The 24,652-nt window shown below is 43.9% G+C and overlaps 1 protein-coding gene across 1 annotated transcript in view; it reads left to right on the top strand.

Annotated features, from left to right (window-relative positions):
* CEP135 (centrosomal protein 135) overlaps window positions 1-24,652 on the top strand; it is a 278,727-nt gene that overhangs the window by 54,889 nt on the left and 199,186 nt on the right. Inside the window, exons 7-8 of the mRNA XM_069200895.1 lie at window positions 13,532-13,660; window positions 17,005-17,220. Of these exons, the coding sequence (XP_069056996.1) occupies window positions 13,532-13,660; window positions 17,005-17,220 (345 nt within the window). The remainder of the gene's footprint in view (window positions 1-13,531; window positions 13,661-17,004; window positions 17,221-24,652) is intronic.

The following is a 24,652-nucleotide window of genomic DNA, read 5'->3' as shown; positions in this document are numbered from 1 at the left end:
ATTGTGCAGGACTGCTTCTACAAGCACCCTGACAGTTTTTGACTCTGGGGGTGCCGCTTCTGCAGGGAGGGTACAGAGCCCCAGAGGGGAGGACCAGGGTCAGGTTGTCATCCCTGACCTGGTGGAAAAGAGAGTGGTCAAAGGGTGCCAGGCACCTGGGGCTACCACCCCCCACTCTCCACAGTCACAGTGGTTAGAGAGGCCTGAGGCCGGGCTCTCATCCCTGACAGTTGTCTGGGGCCACTGTGGCTTGCTGTCCTGGTGGACAGAGTTGCCCCTGGGGGGGGGAGGACGAGAGTCACACCCCGGGGGTGGAGTGGGCAACACCACTGTGTTGGCCCTGGTGGTACTATCTGCCCATTGCAATGCATCTGTGAGCAAAGTAAAGTTAGGTGTTGCACAGATGGTGTCTGTAGATGTGGAGAAGGGTTCCCCATGGGTTAGCTTAGTGGGCCCTGAGAGTATGGACAGAGGGATCCAACTGGAGTCAGGAAGGCGTAGAACTGGAACATGCCCCTGCTGTTGTGGGCCTGGGTCCTTGTTCTATCGCCCCAATCAGGGAAGTACATCAAGGTATTGATTGTTCTCCCCTGGCTTTAGGCTGGTAGGGGGTTGTGTTGGACTTTTGCTTATGCAGGGTCATCCCCAGTCTTTTTCGCCTCCTGCCTCCTATGTTTTTCTGACATGTTGCTGTTGGCTTTTCAACTCTGAGCACTTTACCACTGCTAACCAGTGCTAAAGTGCATATGCTCTCCTGTTTAAATTGTATGTAAGTGGTTCATCCATGATTGGCATATTTGAATTACTAGTAAGTCCCTAGTAATGTGCACTAGAGGTGCCAGGGCCTGTAAATCAAATGCTACTAGTGGGCCTGCAGCACTGGTTGTGCCACCCACATAAGTAGCTCTGTAATCATGTCTCAGACCTGCCACTGCAGTGTCTGTGTGTGTATTCTTACACTGTAAATTCGACTTGGCAAGTGTACCCACTTGCCAGGCCTAAACCTTCCCTTTCCTTACATGTAAGGCACCCCTAAGGTAGGCCCTAGGTAGCCCCAAGGGCAGGGTGCAGTGTATGGATAAGGTAGGACATATAGTAATGTGGTTTATATGTCCTGACAGTGAAATACTGCCAATTTCGTTTTCACTGTTGCAAGGTCTGTCTCTCTCTCATAGGATAAAATGGGGGCTACCTTTAAATATGATTAAAGTGTAGATTCCCCTAGAGAGTAGATGGACATGTGGAGTTTGGGATCCCTGAACTCACAATTTAAAAATACATCTTTTAGTAAAGTTGATTTTAAGATTGTGAGTTTGGAAATGCCACTTTTAGAAAGTGAGCATTTTCTTGCTTAAACCATTCTGTGACTCTGCCTTGTTTGTGGATTCCCTGTCTGGGTCAGTTTGACAGTTGGGTTGTTTTTCACCTCACACCAGACAGTGACACAAAGGGAGCTGGGGTGTGATCTGCATTTCCTGATTAGCCATCTCTGCTAGGAGGGAGGGGTGGAGTGGTCACTCTCATCTGAAAGGACTGTGCCTGCCTCTGACAATGCTGTCTCCAGCCCCCTGGTGTGTGTCTGAGGCCTTGCCTGGGCAAGGCAGGATTTCACAAGAAGGTGTGAGTCCCCTTTGAAGGAAGGTGACTTCAAAGACTAAAATGGGTATAAGAAGGGCACCCAAACTTACAAACTTTAGAAACACTTCTGGAATCAAGAGGAACCTCTGCCTGGAGAAGAGCTGATCGCTGAGGAACAAGTGCTGCCCTGCCTGTGACTGTGCTTTGTGGAGCTTTCCTGCAGTGCTGCTTCTGCCTGAGTAAGAGGGCAAAGACTGGACTTTGTGTGCCTTCCATCTTGAAGAAGAAATCTCCAAGGGCTTGATGTAGAGCTTGCCTCCTGTTATTGAAGTCTCAGGGATAGCAAAGACTTCTTCCTGCCAGCACCTGGAGTCTCTGGAGAGACCCCTACTCTGCTCTGTGGTGCCCTTCCAGTTCCTGGGACCCTGAAAGGAGAGGCTGGCAGCCTAAGGACAAAAATACACGCACCGAGTGCCGTGCGGAGAAAAGATCGACGCGAATCCGATCGCGGCTGAGAAAACGACGCGACGCCGGCTCCGCAGCTGAGAAACGACGCCGCAGGAAACGCGACCGGAGAATCGACGCCCGGAGCAGGAGAAACGACGCGCAGCATCGCTGACGAAGGCTGAGAGATCGCAACCAGCGCCGCGGGACTTTCGGACCGTCGCGTGGCTGGCTTTTTCGACGCGCCTCGCCGTGCCGAGCTGTTTTCGACGCATATACCCGTGCAGGGTTATTTTCGACGCACACCGCCCGTGCGGGGTTATTTTTGCCGCAAACCAGGTACATTTTCACGCTAGCAGCGCTAGTGGGTTGTTACAACTACCTAAAGACTCTTTTTATTTTAAACCTTTAAAAAATCATAACTTGACTTGTGTATGTTGGATTTTTGTCGTTTTGGTCTTGTTTTGTCTAGATAAATATTTCCTATTTTTCTAAACTGGTGTTGTGTCATTTTGTAGTGTTTTCATTAAGTTACTGTGTGTGTTAGTACAAATACTTTACGCCCAGCACTCTGAGGTTAAGCCTACTGCTCTGCCAAGCTACCAAGGGGGTAAGCAGGGGTTAGCTGAGGGTGATTCTCTTTTATCCTAACTAGAGTGAGGGTCCTTGCTTGAACAGGGGGTAACCTGACTGTCAACCAAAGACCCCATTTCTAACAGACTCTCAGCCCCACTCGTTAGTACACTCCTACACCTGTGGATACTACAGAAGAAGAAAGATGCCCTGCTGCCTGAGGCCTGCCCTGCTTGTTGAGAAGGAATACTAGACCTGCACCCTTCAAACCAGGGCAAAGTGACTCCAAGGTTTGACTGACTGACGTATTCTTTTGGGCTACTGGGACACAACAAACTACAGAGACCTCTCTGCAACTGCTAGCTAACTTGCTGCAATTGACCTACCTGGACCTGCAGCTGGACCTGCCTGATTCATACTGCCCTCTGCCAGAATGAGTTTCTGATTCCCGAGCGGTGCCTCCAAGGCCTAGGACCCTTGGTGTGGCATCTGTTGAGGTCTTCCACAAAGAAAAAGAGAAATCCTACATTTTTGGACACTTTGTGACTGCGAACTGGACCATCCACGCCAGTAACTTGCTCACCACATGGACTGCCAATGTCAAGCTTGGGTGGATGTGACTCTTCGTGCTACCGCAACCTCCAGCATTGACCAGGCAACATGAGTTCTGTACTGCACGCTAAAGCATTGACAGCCCAGGGTGACTGCCAACGCGAAACTCCAGCAATGACTGTTGGCAACGCCCGACAGGATCTTCACGCTAGAGTGATGTCTGTCCGCGACACCTGACCTGCTGTATGCGTTACAGCGACGACCTTCTGCAACGCTCTCCCCACTTCTCGCGGCCTCTTCCACCATGAACTAGACTGTTCGCGTCTGACTTCAATAAGGTACATTTTTCAGCAGGACTGACCTGGTCCCTGTATCCGGCCCGCGCTTCATCGCCGTCGGCCTGAACTTGTGACTTTCACCCAGATGTGCACAACCTGATAGCCGGGAGTGGCGTTTTGTGCTTTTAGGCCCTATACCTACCTGAAATCTTTAAAATTGCATATCTCCAGTTCAACTGGTAGGATTTCTGTAATTTTTTGTGTAAAATAATTTATTGAAGTTTGCTCTATTTTTCTAGATTGGTGTGGCATTTATATTGTGTTTTATTTTCACTTTTAGTGTTTGTGTGTTGTTTACACATTGCCTCTAATTTAAGCCTGACTGTGGATGTACCAGGGTCCCAAGAGTGTTAAGCATAGGTTAAGTACTTTTGTGGTTCGCCCTGACAGGCGTGGCTATTGCTTGAGTAGGGTTCTGCCTCCCTGTACACTAAGCCCTCCACCAACGACCTAATTTCTCACAGGAGACATCTAAATTTAAAGGCAAATTGTATAAAAGAAATAAATACTAGTTTGTTTAGAGATGGTGACACTGGGAGTTAATATAGCTTTAGAAGTAGGATGAAAATAAGGCCTTGTAAAGGATACCACTCGGATGAGCAATAATCTCACTCTCCAGAGGCTCAAGGAGATCAGAGATGCTCAATTAAATCAAGAAGAGAGTGTTAGGACCCTCAGTAAAGCTTAGCACCTGAAACTTCAAAAAGATTACTCTAACAAAAAAACAAGTATTGGCAAAGCTTTTATGTTTCGCCTATGACAAATATATTGACTTTGTCAAGTTTTTTTTTTTTCCATCCTAAGCTCCGCTACAGAATGACAACCATTGTAGGGATCATATGACGGGATGGTAAAGTCATTGTTTGTTGGGCTGTGGCATGCAACCATATGCTGCTTCACCCATGCCTTTTCAAGCTGAGATGACTATAGCTCAAAATTATCTTTCCCTTCATTCTACCTCTTCCCTCATAACTACAACAAACACATCAGAAATCCGGTGATTGTCATTGCATAATTCAACTGTTTTACGATTCACTTACAGTGTGCACACATAGACATGGTGACAAGTGTGATGCCATTGTTACTGTGATGCCAGCATTCATTTTGCAAGGAATACTGACACCACAATAAAAGTTGTGTATGTGTGTGATATGTTGCTTGCACCACTGCGTTCACATCAATCACTGACACAAAAGTGTTCCTGACATATGTATGTCAGAGGTATTTTTAAAAAATACCTGTGGCATGTATATTTCTGCAGAGGTCCAGAGCTCATGTGCATCGCTTACACAACACACACCGTATATACAGTATCCCTACCTTCAAGTCTGGGGACGGTGGGGTCATGTGTCCTCCTTGGTCCAGTGGCAGCAGCGACAGCAGGTGATGTCCATTCCGGTCCAGTCCAAAGCAGAAACGTAGAAAGAGGTAGGTTTTGTGCTCCTTCCCCCTTCAATCTGCCAACTCAGGTGTGGAGGTCAGCGCGCAACAGTTGGCTTGATGGTAAGGCACATCCAATTCTGCTCGGCAATAAAAGTGACTGGAGTCCCGCCATCAGCCCCTATTCTCACTGCTGCCCTCTAGGCGGCTGGAGATGCTTGGCAGAGTCTGTGATACTCAGGTGCTCTTACGTCTATGGTCCCGACAGGCTTTCCAACTTAAAATCAAAGCAGGACTTTTACCACCAAGCTCTAAGTCAGGCTCAAAGTCTTTGAAAATGAGCTTCAGATTGAAGGAGTTGGGCAAAGAACTATTAGGGCTATAATTCCAGTCCTTATGATGTACTTTCTCAGAGCAAGTTGCTTACATGATAAGTGATAGAAGGCCGTAAAGGAGTAATTATAACTGCCTTTTCCACTCTGGCGTCAATGTCACTGAGAGATTTCTATACTGAAGAATGAACATTACAACTGGCACCTGTGCCTTAGAAGAATCATGCTGAATGTGATGAATGGGCAACTGTACATGTTATTCCTTTACGTAGAAAAACACACATTCTGAGACAATATCAAATTAAGCTAGAAGTTAAAAAAGACCTCCAGTGGATCATAGATAAGTTACAATACCAACCCCATGCAACCTAATGTGAAGATCTAATTATTCCATTGCTAACATAGGATGGAAGTTGAATAGTAGCACTGGATTTATGCAGTTTGAACCTGCTGTACAGACGTCCGCATTATAGGTTTAATGACCCAGCTAGTCAGGAAAAAAGATAGAAGCACAATAAGCACGAGTAATGTTTTTCAGGATAGGTATAGCTCTTCAGTTACGATTTCTCAAATTGTTGACACTGGGGAAATCCAATATGAGTTTAGAAGATTACCTCAAGGGTATCAAAATAATAATGGACCAATCTGTGTGAGCATAATTGAACTCTGGAGATGATATAATATGTAGATGATGTCTTCATTACAGATGATGATTTACTAGTTTGCTTAAAGCATGTGGATAAGGTAATTACCACTTTTATGAGAGCAGGTTTCATAATTAACTTTAGTAAGAATAAAATTGGTCTCTTAAATGTTATCTGCTTAGACTATGAACTATTAAGTGAAGAAAAAAGCCAAGCACCTGCATTCCTTTGGAAATTTGCGTCCTTAGCACCTCCAATACTGCCACAAAGAATTAAGTTGTAATGGGTTTTTAAAACTTTGGCCAGACCTATCTTCCCCACTGCGCTGAGAGAGTTAAACACCTATATCAACTTTTTACCCCTATCTTTCTAAGGAAGGATTGTTCTGCAACACAAACTCTGTTTCTAAAACTCCAGAAGAATATGTTCATTTCAGTCTCATTACAAACGCTAGATAATTTGTGTGGCTTGGTAATTAGAGTGGTACCAATTAAGACATGTTTTACTTACATACTCTTTAGCAAAGGCAAGAAAATTCCTCTTGCATACAAGGCACAATTGTACTCCTGCACTGAAGAAAGGTTCTCACCCAACAAGAAAATCCTTTCTGAAGTGCACATAGTCATTATTAAGGAAAGGCCTGTAGCTCAAGGGAAGAAGCCACCATATTAGAGGCAACCTTAAAGGGTAGCATACCAAACTTTAGCTCCCTTCACACGAGATAGGTGCAATGGGCATCAACTTAGTCTTCATGCATTGTCCACATTAAAAATGATCCCTCATTGTGAAATAAATAATTTCTGGAACCTAAACAGGTGGTACATCATACTCCAGATAGAAACTACAACATCTCTATGAGACGGTGTTCTTTAATGACACACCCTTCATCATTTCTTGCACGACCCACCCAGGAGCCAACTCATTGCAAGAGTGTCTACCCTTTAATAAAACGAAAGGGGCAATCCCCATCGTGGTATGTGGGGTGTTGTGATAACACCACATCCTTTCAGCCACCAACTCTTGAACACACCTCCCCGCACAAATGGCCAATTGTATCGTTTCTTTGAAGATTCTATTCACCCTCTCCACCGGACCATTGCCTTGCGGACTATATAAAGCAGTAGTTAAATGCTTGATGTTGTGCCCCTTCAAAAACTCATTCATACGATGCGACACGAATTGAACACCATTGTCTGTAACAAGACAATTAGGAATTCCTTCACTATGAAAGATCTCTTTTAAGAACTCAGTTACATTAATTGTGTTCGGCTCTCTCAAAAATTTGTAAGAAATTCATCTAGAATGATAGTCCTCAGCAACCAACACATACCTTTTTCCCTCATTCTGACCCCCAATAGGGCCAATGAAATCTAAACCTAGTTTTTTCCAAGGCCTATCAGGATAATGTACTGCACTTAACGGCACCTCCCTCATACGTAAGCTTTTGTCAGCCCCCTTGCACTCACTACCGTTCTTGACCGTCATCTCCACCTCAGAATCCATTGCTGGCCACCAATAATACAAACGCAAATGTTTCCTTGATCCAGTAATCCCTCCATGTCCTTTAAGGGCCAATTTAATCAATCTGTTTCTTAACTCACTAGGTGGAACCAAATGCTCCCCTCTCATCACCAGATTATCTTCCACATTCAACTCATCCTTCACCTTCCAAAAAGGTGAAGCTCCTCAGCTTCACAATGTTCCCAGGCCAACCTTCACAAACATACTTTTTAACAGTTGAAAGGGAATTATCCCTGCTCACCGCTTCCTTCCAGGACTGTCTGGAAATAACCCCTTCAGACAAAGACTCTATCAATCATCCCTACAACAACATCCCCCTCCTCCGCTTCGTCCTCTCCACCAGTATTAGTTATCAGACACCTAGAAAGAAAATCTGCCCTGCAATTTTTCCCCCAGCAATATGTTTAATTTTCATGTTAAATTCATATAATCTGGCCAACAATCTGGTCAATCTGGGACTTGTTTTATTACAAATGTTGTCATTTCACAGGTACACTAAAGGCTTGTGATCTGTGACTACTGTAAACTCTCTCCCCCACACATAAGTAAATAAATGGTTCTAACCCCATACACAAACCGAAGCCTCTCTCTCTATTGTGCTATAATTATTTTCATCCTCAGAAAGACGTCTAGATTCAAATGCAGTTGTATGTTCCCTGCCATCAACTATCTGGCTCAGTACAGCACCCAAACCCATGCCACTGGCATCAACCGTAATGATGGAATGTACATCATCTCTGAAGGGTTGAAGAGCCGGAGCGCCCATTATAAGAGCTTTGAGTGTAGAAAACGCTTGCACCTGCTCTACATTCCATTCAAACTTTGCCCCACTCCTCAAACGTTTTCGCATAGGTTCAGCCTGATAAGCATAATTCTGTAATAACCGTGAGTAATATTCACAAAGCCACAAAAATGATTTCAATTGGTCCTTATCTTTTGGAGAAGGTGAATTTTCAATTGCATTTAGTAGATCTACCTTAGGTAAAATTCCCTGGGCAGAAATTCTGTGTCCCAAATAATCTACAGACTGAACCATAAATTTACACTTTTCTTTCTTGACTGTCATCCCATGATCCTCCAAAATTCCTAACACCTTATTTAGCATGTTTATGCACATGCTCTTGAACTGACTCAGAACCATTCAGAATATCATCTTGATAAGCCAACACACTGCACTCGTCACCAAGAAGTTGCTACATGAGTTTTTGGAAAACAGATGCCGCTGAAGCCAATCCAAACGGCATACGTAGGAAACGGTAAGCCCCAAAAGGCATGACAAAAGTCGTGAGATGACGAGATTCTTTGCTCAGTTCAACTTGATGATATGCTGACTTGAGATCAATCGAGGAAAATACTCTCATACCCCCCAACTGTGCCAACATATCCTGAATCTTGGGCAAGGGGAAACAGTCCACCAAAATGTTCTGTTTAAGGATCTCAAAACTCCTGTCTTCTTAACTGCACGACAATGCCATCCTCGTCTCCAAATTATGTAGTGTCCCACGTAGTGTAAAGATGAACCGCAGACAATAAACTGTCTTGAAGTGAAGATTTATTGGATCAGATCAACACCGATGTCCTCAGCAGCCGCATCAAGGAAAACAGCCTCTCGACTGCCAACCATGGAACGCCACACATCGGGCATCGGAACTTGCAGAGAGCAACCTTCCATAAAGGTGCACTGCGAGAATCACTTAGAACATAACATAAATGCATGTCTATGGCTGCAAGTGTGTGAGCATTTGTGCCTGAGGTGAATGACAGTGTTGGAGTTTTACTGTGAGTTCATGGCACAGCATGCAAAGAGGGTTCCATCAGGCAGTGTATTCCCCAGCAAAATAATGTCCTTGGACGAGGTAACCTTCAACGTGTAAACAACATGTAAATAATATTACAAACAGCAGAGGGGTTGGGGAAGTGAGGCAAGACGGGCAGAAAGTGTGGGGAAACGCATTGAGGAGGTAGGAGGTTGGGTTAAATTACAGCAATCCTGGGAGGAGAAGGACTTAAAGCAGCATGGGGGTTGGGAGAGAACTGCAAAGGCATGCAGTCAATAAGAGTCATGCTGAAAAGAAACAAAACAAAAGAGTGTTATCGGCCACTGGAAGACTCTAACCAGCGGAAGCAGTACTTGGCCCCGGCTCCATAGATGGACAAAGAAGACTCGAAGCCCAGGAGGAAGACGAAGGGGAGGAGGAGGAGCTGACCACTAGGAAGCAAAGAAACAAGACTGATATGAGAGCCACATGAGAGCCACATGGGAGCCAGCCAATGGTAAGTGAAGTGACGTAGGACCCACTCAGGAGCAGCCAGTGGTAGTTAATAGTAAGTAATGGGCGCGCTCTAAGCCCCTTTTAAGATTTTTTTTTTCTTTTAAACACAGGAGATTTCGCAAGCACAGGACAAACGCTGTTCAGGCGAAACCTAACAAGCTCCGGTGTAACCTAAAAATAGTATTAGAAAGATTCTGCTATCAATTCGCCCCAGGTGCAGAAGGTGTATTGATACTGCATAGAAAAACTTTTCAAAACTAGTATACCTTCATATAGGCAAAGCAGTGCTTCTCAGTGGGGAGTGTGGTAGTGCAGCTTTTCTGACTGGCCATTGTGGGGGAGGGGGCAGCATCTATTAAGGAGATCCAATGCATGGAGTTGGAGAGGATCATGCATAAATCTGCTGATGGCACTCAGTTAAGTATCCGCTTGGAACGGGTGTCAGAAACACAGGTTATGCAGTCCGCTGCTTCTCCTTCCATGCGAGCCGAGCACTTCTTGTTCCTGAAAAAAGTTCATCTTAGAGCCTCAAAGTCAGGGACAACAGTATACGTGTCATTGCCCAGAAAACGTATGAAAGAGCTCCCATATTTTTATGATTACACATGTTGTTTACTTTACAGTATATGTATGTAGAGGTGAGCAGGCCAACCAATTAACAGGGAGAGACAGAGCTGAGTGAAGGGTCTGGATCGGCCCGGAAAATGCTTGCTGTATAATTCACACAACAAACATCACATCAGCGTGGGGGGTTGGGAGGGGACTGTAAAGACATACACTCAATAGAAGTCATGTTGAAAAGTATTCAGAGTGTCTGTACCCACTGGAAGGACACTAGCCACTGGAAGGACACTAGCCACTGGAAGCAGTACTTGGTCCAGTGTCGCCGGCAGGACAAAAAAAAGACTCCAAGTCTAGGAGGAAGACTGAGGCAAGGTAGAGGTGCTTATCAATAGAAAGCAAGGAAACAAGAGTGACGTGATACCTATGGACAAGCAAGCCAATGGTAAGTAAAGTGACCTAGGAGCCACATGGGAGCCAGCAAATGGTAGGTAAAGGTAAATAATGGGCGGACTCTAAGCCCTTTAAAAATGTTGTATACAAGAGATATCACAAGACAGCGCAAGTGCTGTGCAGGCAAAACCTAAACACTTACATTAGTAATTTACCAATGCAGAGGTACTGTTCAATCATACACTATTTGAAATGCTATTTGTAGCTAACATGTTCATTCCAGGCATCCCAAATCTTTCCGAACCATTGTGCTTTGATTGTCTTCAGGGCTTGACAGGAACACTTGATTAGAACTCAGCGAATTCTACCCTTCTAGAATCACGCTCAGTTGCTTTATAACTGCAAAACCTGGTCAGCATTTCTTTGGAAGCATTGCAGAAGAATGAGTATTAGGTTCTCATCCATAGAGAGCTGGTAGCAGTCATCCATCAGCACAAAGCAAAGAAGAACTGTAGTTCTACCCATCGTACCCGGCAAGAGGAAAAATAGGCACTATAATCCGCACCATGTAGTCAGCACTGTCTGCCTTGCACAGCTAGTTCTTAACAGTGCAGCTCCAGCAATGGCCACTGCTAAAACAACCCCAGCTGACAACCTGAGAATCGGTTCTCATCTGTGAGGAGTCTGCTCCACTGGGCCTGTTGGTGGATAGGAAATTAGAAGCGATTCTTGATGAACAGCTAGGTGAACAAGCCTCTAATTAGCATTAACACCAAGTCTTGAGGCAGAAACACTGCAGATAGCAACTAGCAAAGAAAAACACCTGTCTTACTGAAGAAGAGATGAGAAGAACTGAACACTACTTTGGTGCGTAAAATACCAAAGAGACTATTCTCACTGCACACACAGCCAAATTCAGCATATATTTAGGATTAATTTAGAGAACGGTAATTTAGACGATATTGTTTCACTGGTTCCCTATTCTAGTGACCACGACATTGAAGTGATCGAGATGCTGTTTTAGGTACCTTCAGTCTAACACAACATTTTATAGAGTGGAAAGAAATAGTAATGCTGACAGCTACAAAGACCATGTTTGCTACAAGTATTCTGAAGTACATTTGCATTGCTCCAGAACTGTTGGAAGCCTCCCAAAGAGAGTTCAGTGGGGCCAGTGTGCCATTCCTGAACCGCTCCGTGAAATAAACTGTCAACTAAAGTTCACATACTTTAGAGTTTTTCAGTTCTAAGCCTGAAATGTATTATTTCAGTATGTAAGATAATGAATTAACACATTTCTTGATTACTTGGTGTAGATAGATGTATTCTTCCAATAAACATTGGGTATATTGATTATGTAGATTCTGGTTTTGAATTATTCAACTAGCACAACGTCACTCGGAAGTATGTGGGGCTCAGAGAGGTTGCAGGTAAAATGCTATGAAACACTATTCCCTGCTTGTCTATTTCCAAAAGAGTTCCTCTTTCCAAATACTATAACATTCCAAACTGCTTCTTGTGGGCTTGCATCAGAAGAGAAACTTTCTGTATGGTAAATGTTTAAGGCTAACTACCCAGATTAAAAATGGAGAAGAAAGTTATGTGAAGTTGAAATGTTAATGTTACAGAAAGATGGTACTTTTAAGTGTGTGTCATATGCTTTTAACAGTATTCACAAACGTACCACAACCCGTAATCAGTGGTGTGATCATTGTGCTGAAGGTGTTGCCCCAGTAGGGAGCTGGTGGAACACCACATTTTCTAAAAACGTTAAAACAATCAGTATTGAGAAACGCTTATATGGGTCCCCAAGAACGACTGCAGTACGTATGGAGTGTGTATGCATTTGACAAATGTCCTTAGTTCAAAATCCTGCCCCCCTTCCTCCTTTGGCCGCACCCTTATATACCACGCAGACAATACTAACTCCATTCTATTTTTTATGACGGTTCTAAGGGCCAGATGTATTGAAGACCCATTTTGCATTTCCTAAATAGCAAATTGTAAGAAATCGCTATTTGAGAAATGCAAAATGGGATGTAAGAAAATAGCGAATCCCCATTAGCGATTTTTTTAACTTCGCAATCGCTATTGGGGAATGGGACTTCATTCATCCTTATGGGCCTGAAGACACATAGGTGCGAATGGTTTTGCATTTCCTACTTTGTGAATTCCTAACAGGAATTCCTAACTTAGGTAATGCAAATCCAAGGGTGCTGGGGGCCTAAGGCCCCCTTTGATGCACCCCCGTCAAAGAAATTGTGCACATGTAAAGCGCACACATGCTCTAGGGGCATGTGTGCGCTACATGGCACTTTTAAAAATGTATTTTTATGCATTTTTAAAAATTGCACATGGTTACCACCAAATCTGTATTTGTGGTAATTGCATTTCCTAAATGCCCAGTATGCATTTAAGAAATGCATGAAACATGTGCATAGGTAAACAAATATAGGTATTCCCTATTTGTGATTACCTATTTAGGGAATCGCTGTTTTGGCGATTTCTTAAATTGCACTGCAAATGCCTTTAATAAATCCTGAAAGGCTATTTTGCATTTGCAAACGGTGGAGTTTTGCGATTCGCACGGTTTGCGAATGCAAAATTGTTTGATACATCTGGCCCTAAATGCCTATTATCACATCTTGTATAAAACAGACCGATTAAGTAGACCGTGATTTAGTTTTTTGCACTACTTATTGCTTCCTCTGGTGCTTCAGCCTCATTATGTGTTTAATTTCAAAGATGGCTTTTGATGCAGTAATTGGATGATTTGTATCACTGCTGGTCCATTGTTTTCTGCTTCGAATTGTATTGCATATTAGTTTCACTCATAAAATAGCTTCAGGTTGAGAAACACAATGTTAGGTATTGTGCTAACGTTCTAAGATCTAGGACCTTAGATTACTAAACATAATAGAAGGAAAATTTTATATTTAAAGGTTGACCTGCGAGACCGAGAGATTCAGCGTTTGGGACTAGCACTGGATGGCGGTCGTTCCCATGATGTCATCTCTCTGGAAGCAAGACACAGGAGTAATGAGAAACTTGTAGCTCATTTGAATTTGCAGGTGAGAACCGATAAATGCCATTTATTACCATATGCCTGTCCATACAAAATTACTTCCATAGTCTTTTAGCTCAAAGTGGTAAAACAAAGTAGCATAAGCTTGTAGTCTGATAGTCATTATTATAACTTACAGTGTTCAAAATAAGTCCAAGAAAGCTAGCTTCAAACCTGGTTTTCAGGATACCACGTGAATATGGGTAGGAAAGTGCCTCTTTTTGTCATGGTTACCCCCACTTTTTGCCTGGTACATGATGTGATTTAGACTGAAAGTGAACTGGGTACCCCTGGTACCTAGGGCCTCAGGTACTAAAGAAGGTCCCTAAGGGTTGCAGCACAAAGTGTGCCTCCCTAAGGGACCCCTCGCCAAACACATGCCAGGCTGCCATTGCAGGCTGTGTGTCTTGTTGCAGACAAAAGTGAAAACACGACGTGTCACACATCCCTGTTTGCCCGTACCACTGCATGTAATATTTGTGTCACCCCTACAGCAGGCCTGACAGCCATAAGGCAGGGTGCTTAATATTACGTGAAGGGCATACCTTCATGAGCATATATACCCCCTGTGCTGGTCAGTTCCATTACTGCCAGTGCAAGTGACCAGAGAGTCCATTTTAAACCATGCACTGAACACTACTGAAAACGAGTTCCCCAGCTACATGATGGCTTTACTGATAATAGGGATGTTTGGTAGCAAACATCTCGTATTGATAAACCAACACTGATTCCAGTGATGGATTTATCAATACATGCACCCAATGGGCACCTTAGAGGTGCCCCCTGAAAACCTACCACCCTCTGGTGTGCTTGCTGACTGGTTTCTGCCACCCGAGACACTGTTCTGACCTCTTAGGGTGAGAGCCTGCTGCTCTAATGAGGCTCAGAACAAAAGCCTATCCTGTAAGAGGGTGTAACAGCCCCCTCCCACAGGATGACCTGCTGATTAGCCTTACTAAGGCGGAAGTCCTCAAAGGGCCGCTGCTTTTGAAATGCAAATCTGGATCCCCTTCACAGGAGAGGAAGCCGACCCCCTCCCTTTGGCACCTGGACAGGCTGGAAAATTAGCTACTCAGGTAGGCGTGCCACCCTCAGGCCTAGTGCAACCCCTAAGGTGGGCTAATCTGAGGTGAACACAATTTTTCAGAGGTAGCCATATTTGTGATGGCATACCTAGGAAATCTGGGGCCGGCTTATGCCCACTTCCCACAGGAAGTGGTCATATAGGGGGACGTAGTGACCCCAAGGGTCATTAGCCCATTAGCTACTACCTTGCACTCTCCTAACACCCCTAAATCCAGTATTGAGGGGAGCCCCTTGGCACGTGAGAAGCACATCCTGATGACCTAAGAAGACCAAGGACACTGAAGAGCCGCGAAAGCAGAGAGGGCAGAAGAATCTGCTGACCTGGTACCAACCCTGCCGGGCTGTCTGCATACCTTTTCGAAAACTGCACCAAAGTCGACTTGTACTGCAGCTGTTGACTCCAGAAACCCGTGAGGACTGCCTGCGTCCCAAGACCTCCAGTAAACAGTGGACCTGTTCTCCTACAAACTCCAAAGAATGGAATCTGCGGCCTCCTGAACAGCCAAAACCAGACACCTGAAGCCACCACTGCACCCGTCACCACCGGCCAGAGTTGAAGTGGCCCACTGGTGCCAACATGGGCCCACAGCCCTCGAGAGTTCGAATCCACCCCGGTTTCACCACTCCTGGTCTCCCCGATGACACCTTCAGCCTCTGCACACAGGCACCCTCTACCGCAACCGCTCTGGTAAGAAAAACTCGACACCTGAAGACACTTCTGCCCCCGTCACCCTGGGCCGTGGAGAGGAAGACCAAAGGATTTCCCGTGTACCCGAGCATCGCAAGGCCTGAGCCCCACTGCTAGTTCAGCCCACCTGCCTCTGATTAGAGCACTTTGGGATTGCAAGTCACTGTCCACTAATGAGAGAATCTGTTGACTCTTTACATAATATCTCTAGTTATTGATATATCACATAAACAGGCAGCTTCCTACACTATGTATTCCAATTCTAGATTACATAGATACTTTGTGGTTGCTATAGGAGACAGTTTGAATCCTTGGAGGACATTTATGCAACCTACAAAAGCCATTTTACAAGTCTAAAATTATTTCCAGCTTGCAGAAAGGCTTTTGCTGCTCATTCTGAATCACAATAATGAGCTCACGTAAAAGGGGCATTTCCCTCCTATGTGTGATAAGTAGCTGCTGTCGCACACTATTGATCAGTTACAAACACCTGAATTGGGGTAGTAGCTGAGTCGCAAAGGTGAAACTATCTCTATGAGACAGCTCTCCTTTTGAGACATTTAGAAGATGGCCTTGGGACAGCAGACAGTTGTCCAGGGGCCACTGCATTCCCTTGATGATGTTTTCCATAGATGTCATCATCTGGTTTTTATATCCACACCTGTCCCTTTATAGATCAGGGGTGGAGGTCTGCTATCCCTTGCAGGCCTCCATCCCTGCTTTAGTAGCATTTTGTTGGAGGTCTTAAAATGACCCCTGCATCAAAAGTATTCATGAGACGGGAGGTTCTGCAATTGTCAACATGCATTTGACTGTATAATGAATGAACATGGATTTATGTCTGACTGGTTCATCAGTCGCAATACAGAATTAAGACCTGTTCACAAACCAGTTGGTGTGCAATTTGCTCCTACTGGTTTATGAGCAAGGCCTAGAACATTAAGCTCATAGTCCCCTCGCTGACAATTGGACTTTGTTCAAACTGAGGGATGTTGAACTTTTGTGCTCTGATTAAAATACTCAAAACACCCGAGTATGAATCCATGTATTTTATTCCAGCCCAGTATGCTCCACAGCATCAATAAAAGGTCCTTTCCTTTATTTGAAAGAAATAATCTAAAATGAATACAAACTCAGATTTGGTAGGTGTGTGGTGTGTTTTTCAGTAGCCACATATTTTGTAATTTAGTGGCCACAATTACTGTGAGGAACATTTATGTGTGAATTGGGATGCAGTTGTTGGGCTCGTAATTCATTTTTGTTTAACAGAGTTTACATTTTATTAAGTATTTTGCTAGTATTAATTTATTAAGTGGAAAGTAATGAAAGTTGCCGAATGATATACTATGATCATACTACTTGATCTTTTCCCCTTGGCCATTGAATGGAAGTAAAGAATAATAAACTGCTACAGATGTTAAGCATTTCATCAACAAATTTCAGATGTTATCTTTAATATAATTAACTAAAAAAAGAATAAGTGTGTAAAATATTTAATAGAAACTGTACTATGAATGCAAAAAATGCCAAGTTTAATATTATCAAGTTATATTTTTTATTACAATACATCGTTATAGGTTGAATATCTTCAGCAAGCAAATCAAGACCTGGAGAAACGAGTGAGCGATCTTCATGAAACAAGACAAACTGTAACAAGTGAAGTTGCCAATTTGAGCACCAAGAATGAAGAGTTATGTAAGGAGCTGACAGAGATAGACCACCTTGCGCAGCAGCTAGAACGTGACAAAGAAATTGTGCTTGAAACTGCAGATGCAGAAATCGAGGAAGCCAAGGTAACAAAAAGTTATAGAAAAAACAACTGTAAATTAATTTCTGAGTACTATTCAGTAGTAGGTTTCGTAAAGCGATCCAAAGATTAATTTTCCCAGGGAAGTGGTCATTGGCAGTGTTAGGAACAATGCAGTTTTTACTTTGTGGGAATTCATAAACCTTAATTGTTACTTTTTTCACTGTATTTGCACCCGTACATGTAATCCTGAAAAGATTTCCATTAAGTGTGCAAATAGGGTCAGAGTGTTTCAGACAAACTAACATAGCCAAGCTCTGCCGCACAATGAAAAAACATCACCATAATCCTTGATGCTCTTAATGCAATATTGGATAAAAACATTACAGAAAAGTACACTCCTTTTAACCAAATAACCCTACACACTAGTATTTCCAAGACCCCCAGAAGATCCATCAACAAGCAAGAAAAGAAACTGCGACCTATTCACAAAGGTACTTAAGACATAAACATAATTACAAACCCCGAAAATATGTCCATTTAGATTTGTGGCAGACATAAATGGATTTACTTCTGTGGACTCCATGAGTGCACCTCCATGAGTGCACAGAAATCCACAGTGGTAAATCTCTAGAATGGGTGGAAGTGGGAGCTCCAAGTATGGTTTGCCTTTTAAGTTTGACAAAGACACCAAATATATACACTTCTGGGCATTAACAAATTCCAATCTAATCCTTTCCCACCTTCCATATGGTTGTAATGTTACTCCAGCCAAGAGATGAAGCAACTCCCCTTCCAGGATGGGAATGGGAACTGATAACCCCAGATTTGCTTGGGCTGTGCAGAATGGATTTCTCATAGAGACAGATGTTTTACCCATGGAGAACAAGAAAAAATACACTTGTCCAGGGGATTCCCATTGTCCATGTGCATAATTCTATGCTATATAGAATTCAACACAAGTGGAATAAGGCATTGCACGATGTATCATGTGTGTTTCTATTAGTCTGATTGGAAACGACGCACTTCTAGGAATTTTGTTCGGTGAAAAGTATATACTTTTACATTTTTCGTATGAATTAGTGCATAAAGTGTCAATATTTCAAGATACAATTAAATTTAAAGTAAACTTCAGATTGTTTGATGCATACTACAAATTAAAGCCCTTCAAAGCAGTAAAAGGTGCATCAGGCCTTTTCCTGACCAACCAATATCTCACTCAGCTCACAATCAATCAATTCTTCAAAGGCAACATAAATAATATCATACTTCAGGAACCACTCTTTTATTCTACTACTGATCTGCTTTGCAACAACCCCAAGTGGGTCAACTTCAAACTATTAGCAAGCCTAAATATTACAAATTGCTATCAAATCTCAAAAGTATCGTGTATGAAGACACCCTTCCTTAAAAAATATCAGTTCCTCTGTGGAAAAGCACTGGCACCCCTCCTCAGCATTACTAGGCCTCCCGCAGTTGCTTAAAGTTATCATCACTGACTTACTCAAAACCAGAGAGTTCTTACTACACCTGAAGAAACCAATTGTAAGATAGTGATGGCCACTCAACTACCAAAGCACACAATATTTTTCAGAAAGATGATTGTGAAAACAGTCTTCAGGACGCTGCATATTTGCCAGTCTGGCTTCTCGTCATGATGCAGGATAGAGAATGCAATCATCCAAGTCTTTGACAGTTACATTTTCTTTGCCTATAAAAGTGATCTATATTCGGTAGTCCTGTTTGACATTTTCTGCTCTTCTGATACTGTTGACCCTTAAAGGCCTAACACATAGAATTCTCAGACAGAACATTCAGTAGTTCACATTCTGTATCTCCAACAGATATCAAATTCTCCAGATCGTAATCTTAAGATCATAGATGTCACAAGTTACCTGCAGACTGGTGCATGGATCGTCCTCTGTTCTGTCATTTTGCTTCTCTACATCACTGTTTCTTAACACTTTGACTCTGTGGACCACACTTTATCATTACTGGAACCCGAGGACCCCCACTGAGTCATAATTGGAATCCAGGGGCCCGCCACTGAGTCATTACTGGAAGGTTGGGTCCCCGATCTAAACATTGTTGATGATTTGCTATGTTATGTTATGTTATAAAGCTAAATGGGGGGGGATCGGGCCTTCTCGGTGACCGTAGCTAAACTTTGGAACTCCGTGCTGGTTCCGATTAGAAGGACTGAATCCCTGTTCTTATTTCGTAGGCAAGTTAAAACTTTGCTGTTCTCTCAATAGACTTGAGAAGGGTTGTGGTCTTTGCTCACATCAGTGCATCAATACCTCTGGCCTGAATGCGCTTTGTAAATATCAAATGATTTGAACAAAACAAAACATTGTTTAATTTTCCAACAAATATAAATAAAAAAAATAACAATTTTAATTTTAATAGGAAGGTTAGAGCATTTTTAAATTCAATTGAAGCCACACATTGTCCATACTGTACTCTGTTTGATGCACCTGCACTGCTCCCACAAATCAATTTGAGGACACTAATTTAATTTTGAGCCTCCAATTTTAAATTCCTTGACATTTTCAGTCCGATTTTGTACAAATTATACATCTAGCTACTTTATTTATATACACTTTACTAATCTGTTAATATAATTTAATCTTCTAAGTAGTCGCGGACCCCCTGACAAGGCTGTGCGGGCCCCGGACCTAAGGTTAAGAACCAATGCTCTAAATAAAACCTTCTACAACCCTATTATAAGCTACACTGGTACCAAGATCCATCCATCAATCAATCAATCAGTCAGGATTGTATAGCGCTACTTGTCACCCATGAAGGTAGGCTGGAGATGAGGGCCTGGCTAATGGTGTGTCTGGAGCTTTGAGATTGCCATTTGAATATCTTACCAAGCATGTGGAGGATGAAGAAGCAGGAGTAGGAGACGGAGTTTGCCTGAGTTGTCATGGTTAGCTTGTCCAAAATGATGCTTAGGCTTCCTAGCATGGTTACTAGGGGTAGGAGTAGGTCTGAGTTCTGATCCATCAATTTACAACTCTACTTGAAAGTCTTAGCAACATACAACATTAAACAACTTAAGACACACCTAATACTCATACAGAACCAAAGGTCAAGTGCCTGTGTACATGAAAACGCTACCAAAAGGAAATCCCTCTCCTTTCTGAACTTAGACAGACAGGAAACATATACAAAATAATGTTCTGATCTGAAATCTGATGAATTCACACTTGAGTTTGCCGCATTCTCTTACTCTTGATATTGTCTACTTACGAAAACATTGTCAGAACACAGAAAACATGGGATGATATCTTGCTGGTAAAGCACTGTCTTCAAAAAGTAAACTTCATAGCCACAGTCCACGTCTTGCTGCCCACTCGCCAAAAACAATAACATTTCCTTCATGCTTGCTCCCTTTTTCTAATCTTTTGCCCGCTGAGGGGTGACCGGCACACCACCACCTGTCTCATCCAAGGACTAAAATAATTCAACTACCCCACTCTCACCCTGCACTGGCTGCCTTCAGAGGGGCGCATCTGCTAAATCTGCTTTATCACCAACAAAGAATTAAGATCCAACACACCAGCATAGCTCCAAACGAAGAAATGAAAAAAAAAAAAAAACTCATGAGTCAGGCTTTTTACAATCTGGTTTTACACCTTTGCTTCCACAATTCATAAAGAAACTAAAGACTCTTCTCTTCAAGGAGCACTTCAATAACCTTCAACAAGGATTCTTCCTGTTCCTCTAGCAACCAGAATTCCCATATTCTGCCCCTCACTAGTATACATAATCTTGGCTTGCTCTGTATTCATTCATGCTTTGTAACTAAACCCAATGTATTGCTGTACTCTCCCCAGCTAGGCACGGGAAATAGGGCTATCAATGTATACATTACAGATGCAGCAGCAGTGCCTGTGTTTTAGGGCCGTATGTACGAACACATTTTCCCATAGACACAGAATGGACAAAACTGCTTGCTACATATGGCCCTTAATGCTTAGGATAGAGTTCCAGTGGAACAGCCTTTTATTGTTAAATCTGTAACTTTGGGGGCAGTATAAAGAATCTACACAAAACTTTCCCAAAAAATAGTGTACAATTTGGGTTCATTGTGTCCAGTTTCTTGCAGATCCATCAACCGCCTTTTATTATTATATCAATAACTTTGGGGGCAGTTTAAAGAATCTACACAAAACTTTCCCCAAAAATTGTAGACAATTTGGGTTCACTGTGTCAAGTTTCTTGCAGATCCATCAAGGCAGCTCCGCAAAGGTGACATTCCCACTTAAACTCTCATAGTATTTGTTGCTCCTCAAAACAGAAACAGTGATTGAACTCTTTACTTGAAGAGGTTCAGTTTTAGTGATATCTGGTCCATAAATTCACTGATTCTCTGTGGATTTGCAAATCTAAGGAGGCGTTACAAATCCAATTCATAGAATGAAGGCACTCTGTTGGACTAGGGACCTCTTTCTCCTGTTGCCCATTATGAACTCTGGCTAGCTGTCACAGGAAAAATTGCCTTTGCTGCAAGCATTATCCAACAATGTGCACAAGCACTTTGTTGATCAGAATAAAAAGAAAAAAAGACATTTGGTGCAGGGTGAGCCTACCCTGACCCTTAGGCACAAGTGGGAGGGTCACATAAGGAAAGATTTGTATTGCTGGATTCACGAATTCTGGATCCTCCTGAGACCCCAAGATTTGTGAATTCAGTGCAAGGTTTGCAAATCCTAAAAATAATTGAAAAAGGTAATCTGATAGAGACAACTAGTTGCAGATCTTTATCTTAAAATTCTACCCCCGTCATCAAACTGGATCAGGAAACTTTTCTTCAGCAGTACCTCTGCGCGTCGGTAGAGGGTGTTGTGAAGTGCTGACATCAGATTTTTTTTTTCGCATTGAGAAAGCGGATCAGGAGAAGCAGTTCCTCTGGCCATTTTTGGCCTTCACCTTTTTCATGGCATTTTTACTTGAGACAATGTGTATGCCTACTGGCTCTGTGCCATGTGGGTCATGTGCTCGACAGATGTCAGTCATGGACCCCCACTCCATCTGCATGTGGTGCCTTGGCACCAACCACGACGCCTGCAACGCATGTCAACAACTGAGGCCTAAGACGTTGCGCGAGCGGCGGATGAAGCTCTTGGTGGCGCGGGTGTTGCAGTCTTCCCAAGACTCTTGAAGGCGTTGTAGTCCGTCATCTTCTACTTCGCAACCCAGAGACTGTTCTAGGAGTTGATTGAGTGCGGCTTCCTCGCCATCTCCTGTTCTGACGACGCCTCCAGGTAAGGGTTGTCCTCAGGTGAAATCGCCCCCACGAGACTCACCAGATCTTCTGGGGACGAGTCTGCGCAAGAGTTGACCCTGTCCCTTCAACCTTATCCTGACGCCAGGCGACTCTGGCTGAAATGCAGGACTATTATTCATCCTTGTATGCTGTTTTGGGGACTCCTCCCTCTGGAGTCCCTTTGGGCCCTAAAGAGATGGCGGGTGCTTCAACGGGGTCCTCACCTGCGGCTTTGTCCTCGGTGCCCACTGAGCCCCTCGAGTTCGATTCGCGGCTCCCATCGACTGTGCTGTGTTCCTCCCTTCCAAGGCCATCCTTGGCATTGGTGGTGCATACGACTATGCTCAACGCCCCTATTGTTGTTTCTCCTGAGTCGGACAACGCCACCTCCTTGGTCGAGGTCTCTCCCTCTTGGCGTTGGTCGACACCGGGCAACGGCGCCATTGGAGTCAGATGTTCCTTCATTAACTGAGCCTCGCCTCTTGTTCCTCCATTGGAGGAACCTGAACCTCCTCATTCAGGCACCATTCTATTTTCACACTTAGATTGGTTGCTTGATTTGGCCAATGCGAACGGTCTTGATTCCCCCCCAGCATCCAGCCTCCTCTCCTCCCCTGGTTTGGCTACTGAGGCTAGTTTTGCTTTTGCAGATATGTTGAAACAGGTTTCGGAGGTGTTGCACTTATAACTTCCTACGGTGCAACTGTCTACTCATCCGTTACGTGACATATTACATCCTGACGAGTTTTCTGTGGAGCCGGTCCTTCCGTGTTGTGAGGCTCTTTATGATATCCTCTTGGGAGTTTGGTCCCAACCCGTTTCTGGTCTCCCTGTAAAGCGTTTTGTCTTTCACAGACACAGGCCAACCCAGGAGGATCCGTCATGCCTTCGCAGGCACCCGACAACTCAGTTTTGTGGTGCAAATTGCTTTGACCGCACACAGTCTTATGCAGATTCCTCCTGTTTCACCAGATAAGGATGCCAGGCAGCAGGACACTTCTGGTAGAAGGATGTTTGCCTCATCTAGTTCAGCCTTGTGCTCCACTAACACCTCTTGTGTACTTGCTCGCTTCTCACACTTTCTGTGGGACTCAGTGGAGCATATTTTGCCTTCTCTGCTTGACGAGGCTAGAACTGTTCTTATGCCCTTAATACGGGATGGTCAGCAGGCTGCAAAACTTGGTGTTCGCTGTGGTATGGATACCACCGATTCTGTTGGGCGCATTATGGCCTCCTCTGTAGCGTAAGGGGAAGGGCTTGGCTACGTTCTTCTAATTTCTCAGAACTCATACGTGATTCGTTGCTTAATATGCCGTTTAATGGCAAGTCCCTTTTTAGCGCACATACCGATTCGGCTTTGCGCCATTTCAGAGATGCTCATTGTTAGAAATGGGGTCTCTAGTTGGCAGTTGGTTTGCCTCCTGTCCAAGTAGGGACCCTCGCTCTAGTCAGGATAAGGGAGATACCCAGCTCAAATAAACCCTGCCCACCCCCTTGGTAGCTTGGCACGAGCAGTCAGGCTTAACTCAGAAGCAATGTGTAAAGCATTTGCACATAACACACAGTAATACAGTGAAAACACTACAAAAGGACATCACACCAGTTTTAGAAAAATAGCCAATATTTATCTGTGTAAAACAAGACCAAAACAATAAAAATCCGACATACAGTAATAAAGAATTTTGCAAGATTTAACTTAAAAATACAGTTCCTTGAAGTTGATAGCTCCATCTGGGGCTATTACGGCATTGTGATCAACAAAACCAACATTTCAGGCCGACCGTGGTGTTGTGGGCCAGTTACGGTGTTGGGAAGGCCCACAAACAGTTCCTTGGATTTGCAGGGCGTCGTGATGCTCGCGGTGAGCTCTGGAGAGCGGCGTTGTGGTGTCGGTTCTGGAGTCAGCGCGGGAGTCGTCAGGCCCTTGAAGTCACATGCGTTGTGAATCGAGCTCCGGGCTGATGAAGTCAGGAGCTCTGGCATGGATGGCATCGGGGCTGTGGCGCAAAGCGGGACAATGTGACATGCAGTGCCCACAGATCACAGTGCAGGCAGCGGCTTGGTGAGGGTCGTCCAGCAGCGTCAGTGAGACCAAGGCTGTGGTATGAAGCGGGACGGAGAAACGTGCAGTGTCACCAGGTCACGGTGCAGGCAGCGGCGCCGTCATTGCTGAAGCACTGTCGTTGGTAGGCCCAAGTCA

The sequence above is a fragment of the Pleurodeles waltl genome, chromosome 1_2, assembly GCF_031143425.1.
Source record: "Pleurodeles waltl isolate 20211129_DDA chromosome 1_2, aPleWal1.hap1.20221129, whole genome shotgun sequence".
Classification (NCBI taxonomy): domain Eukaryota; kingdom Metazoa; phylum Chordata; class Amphibia; order Caudata; family Salamandridae; genus Pleurodeles; species Pleurodeles waltl.
Note: the sequence above shows the minus strand (reverse complement) of the source record. Positions and strands in the feature narration are given on the sequence as shown.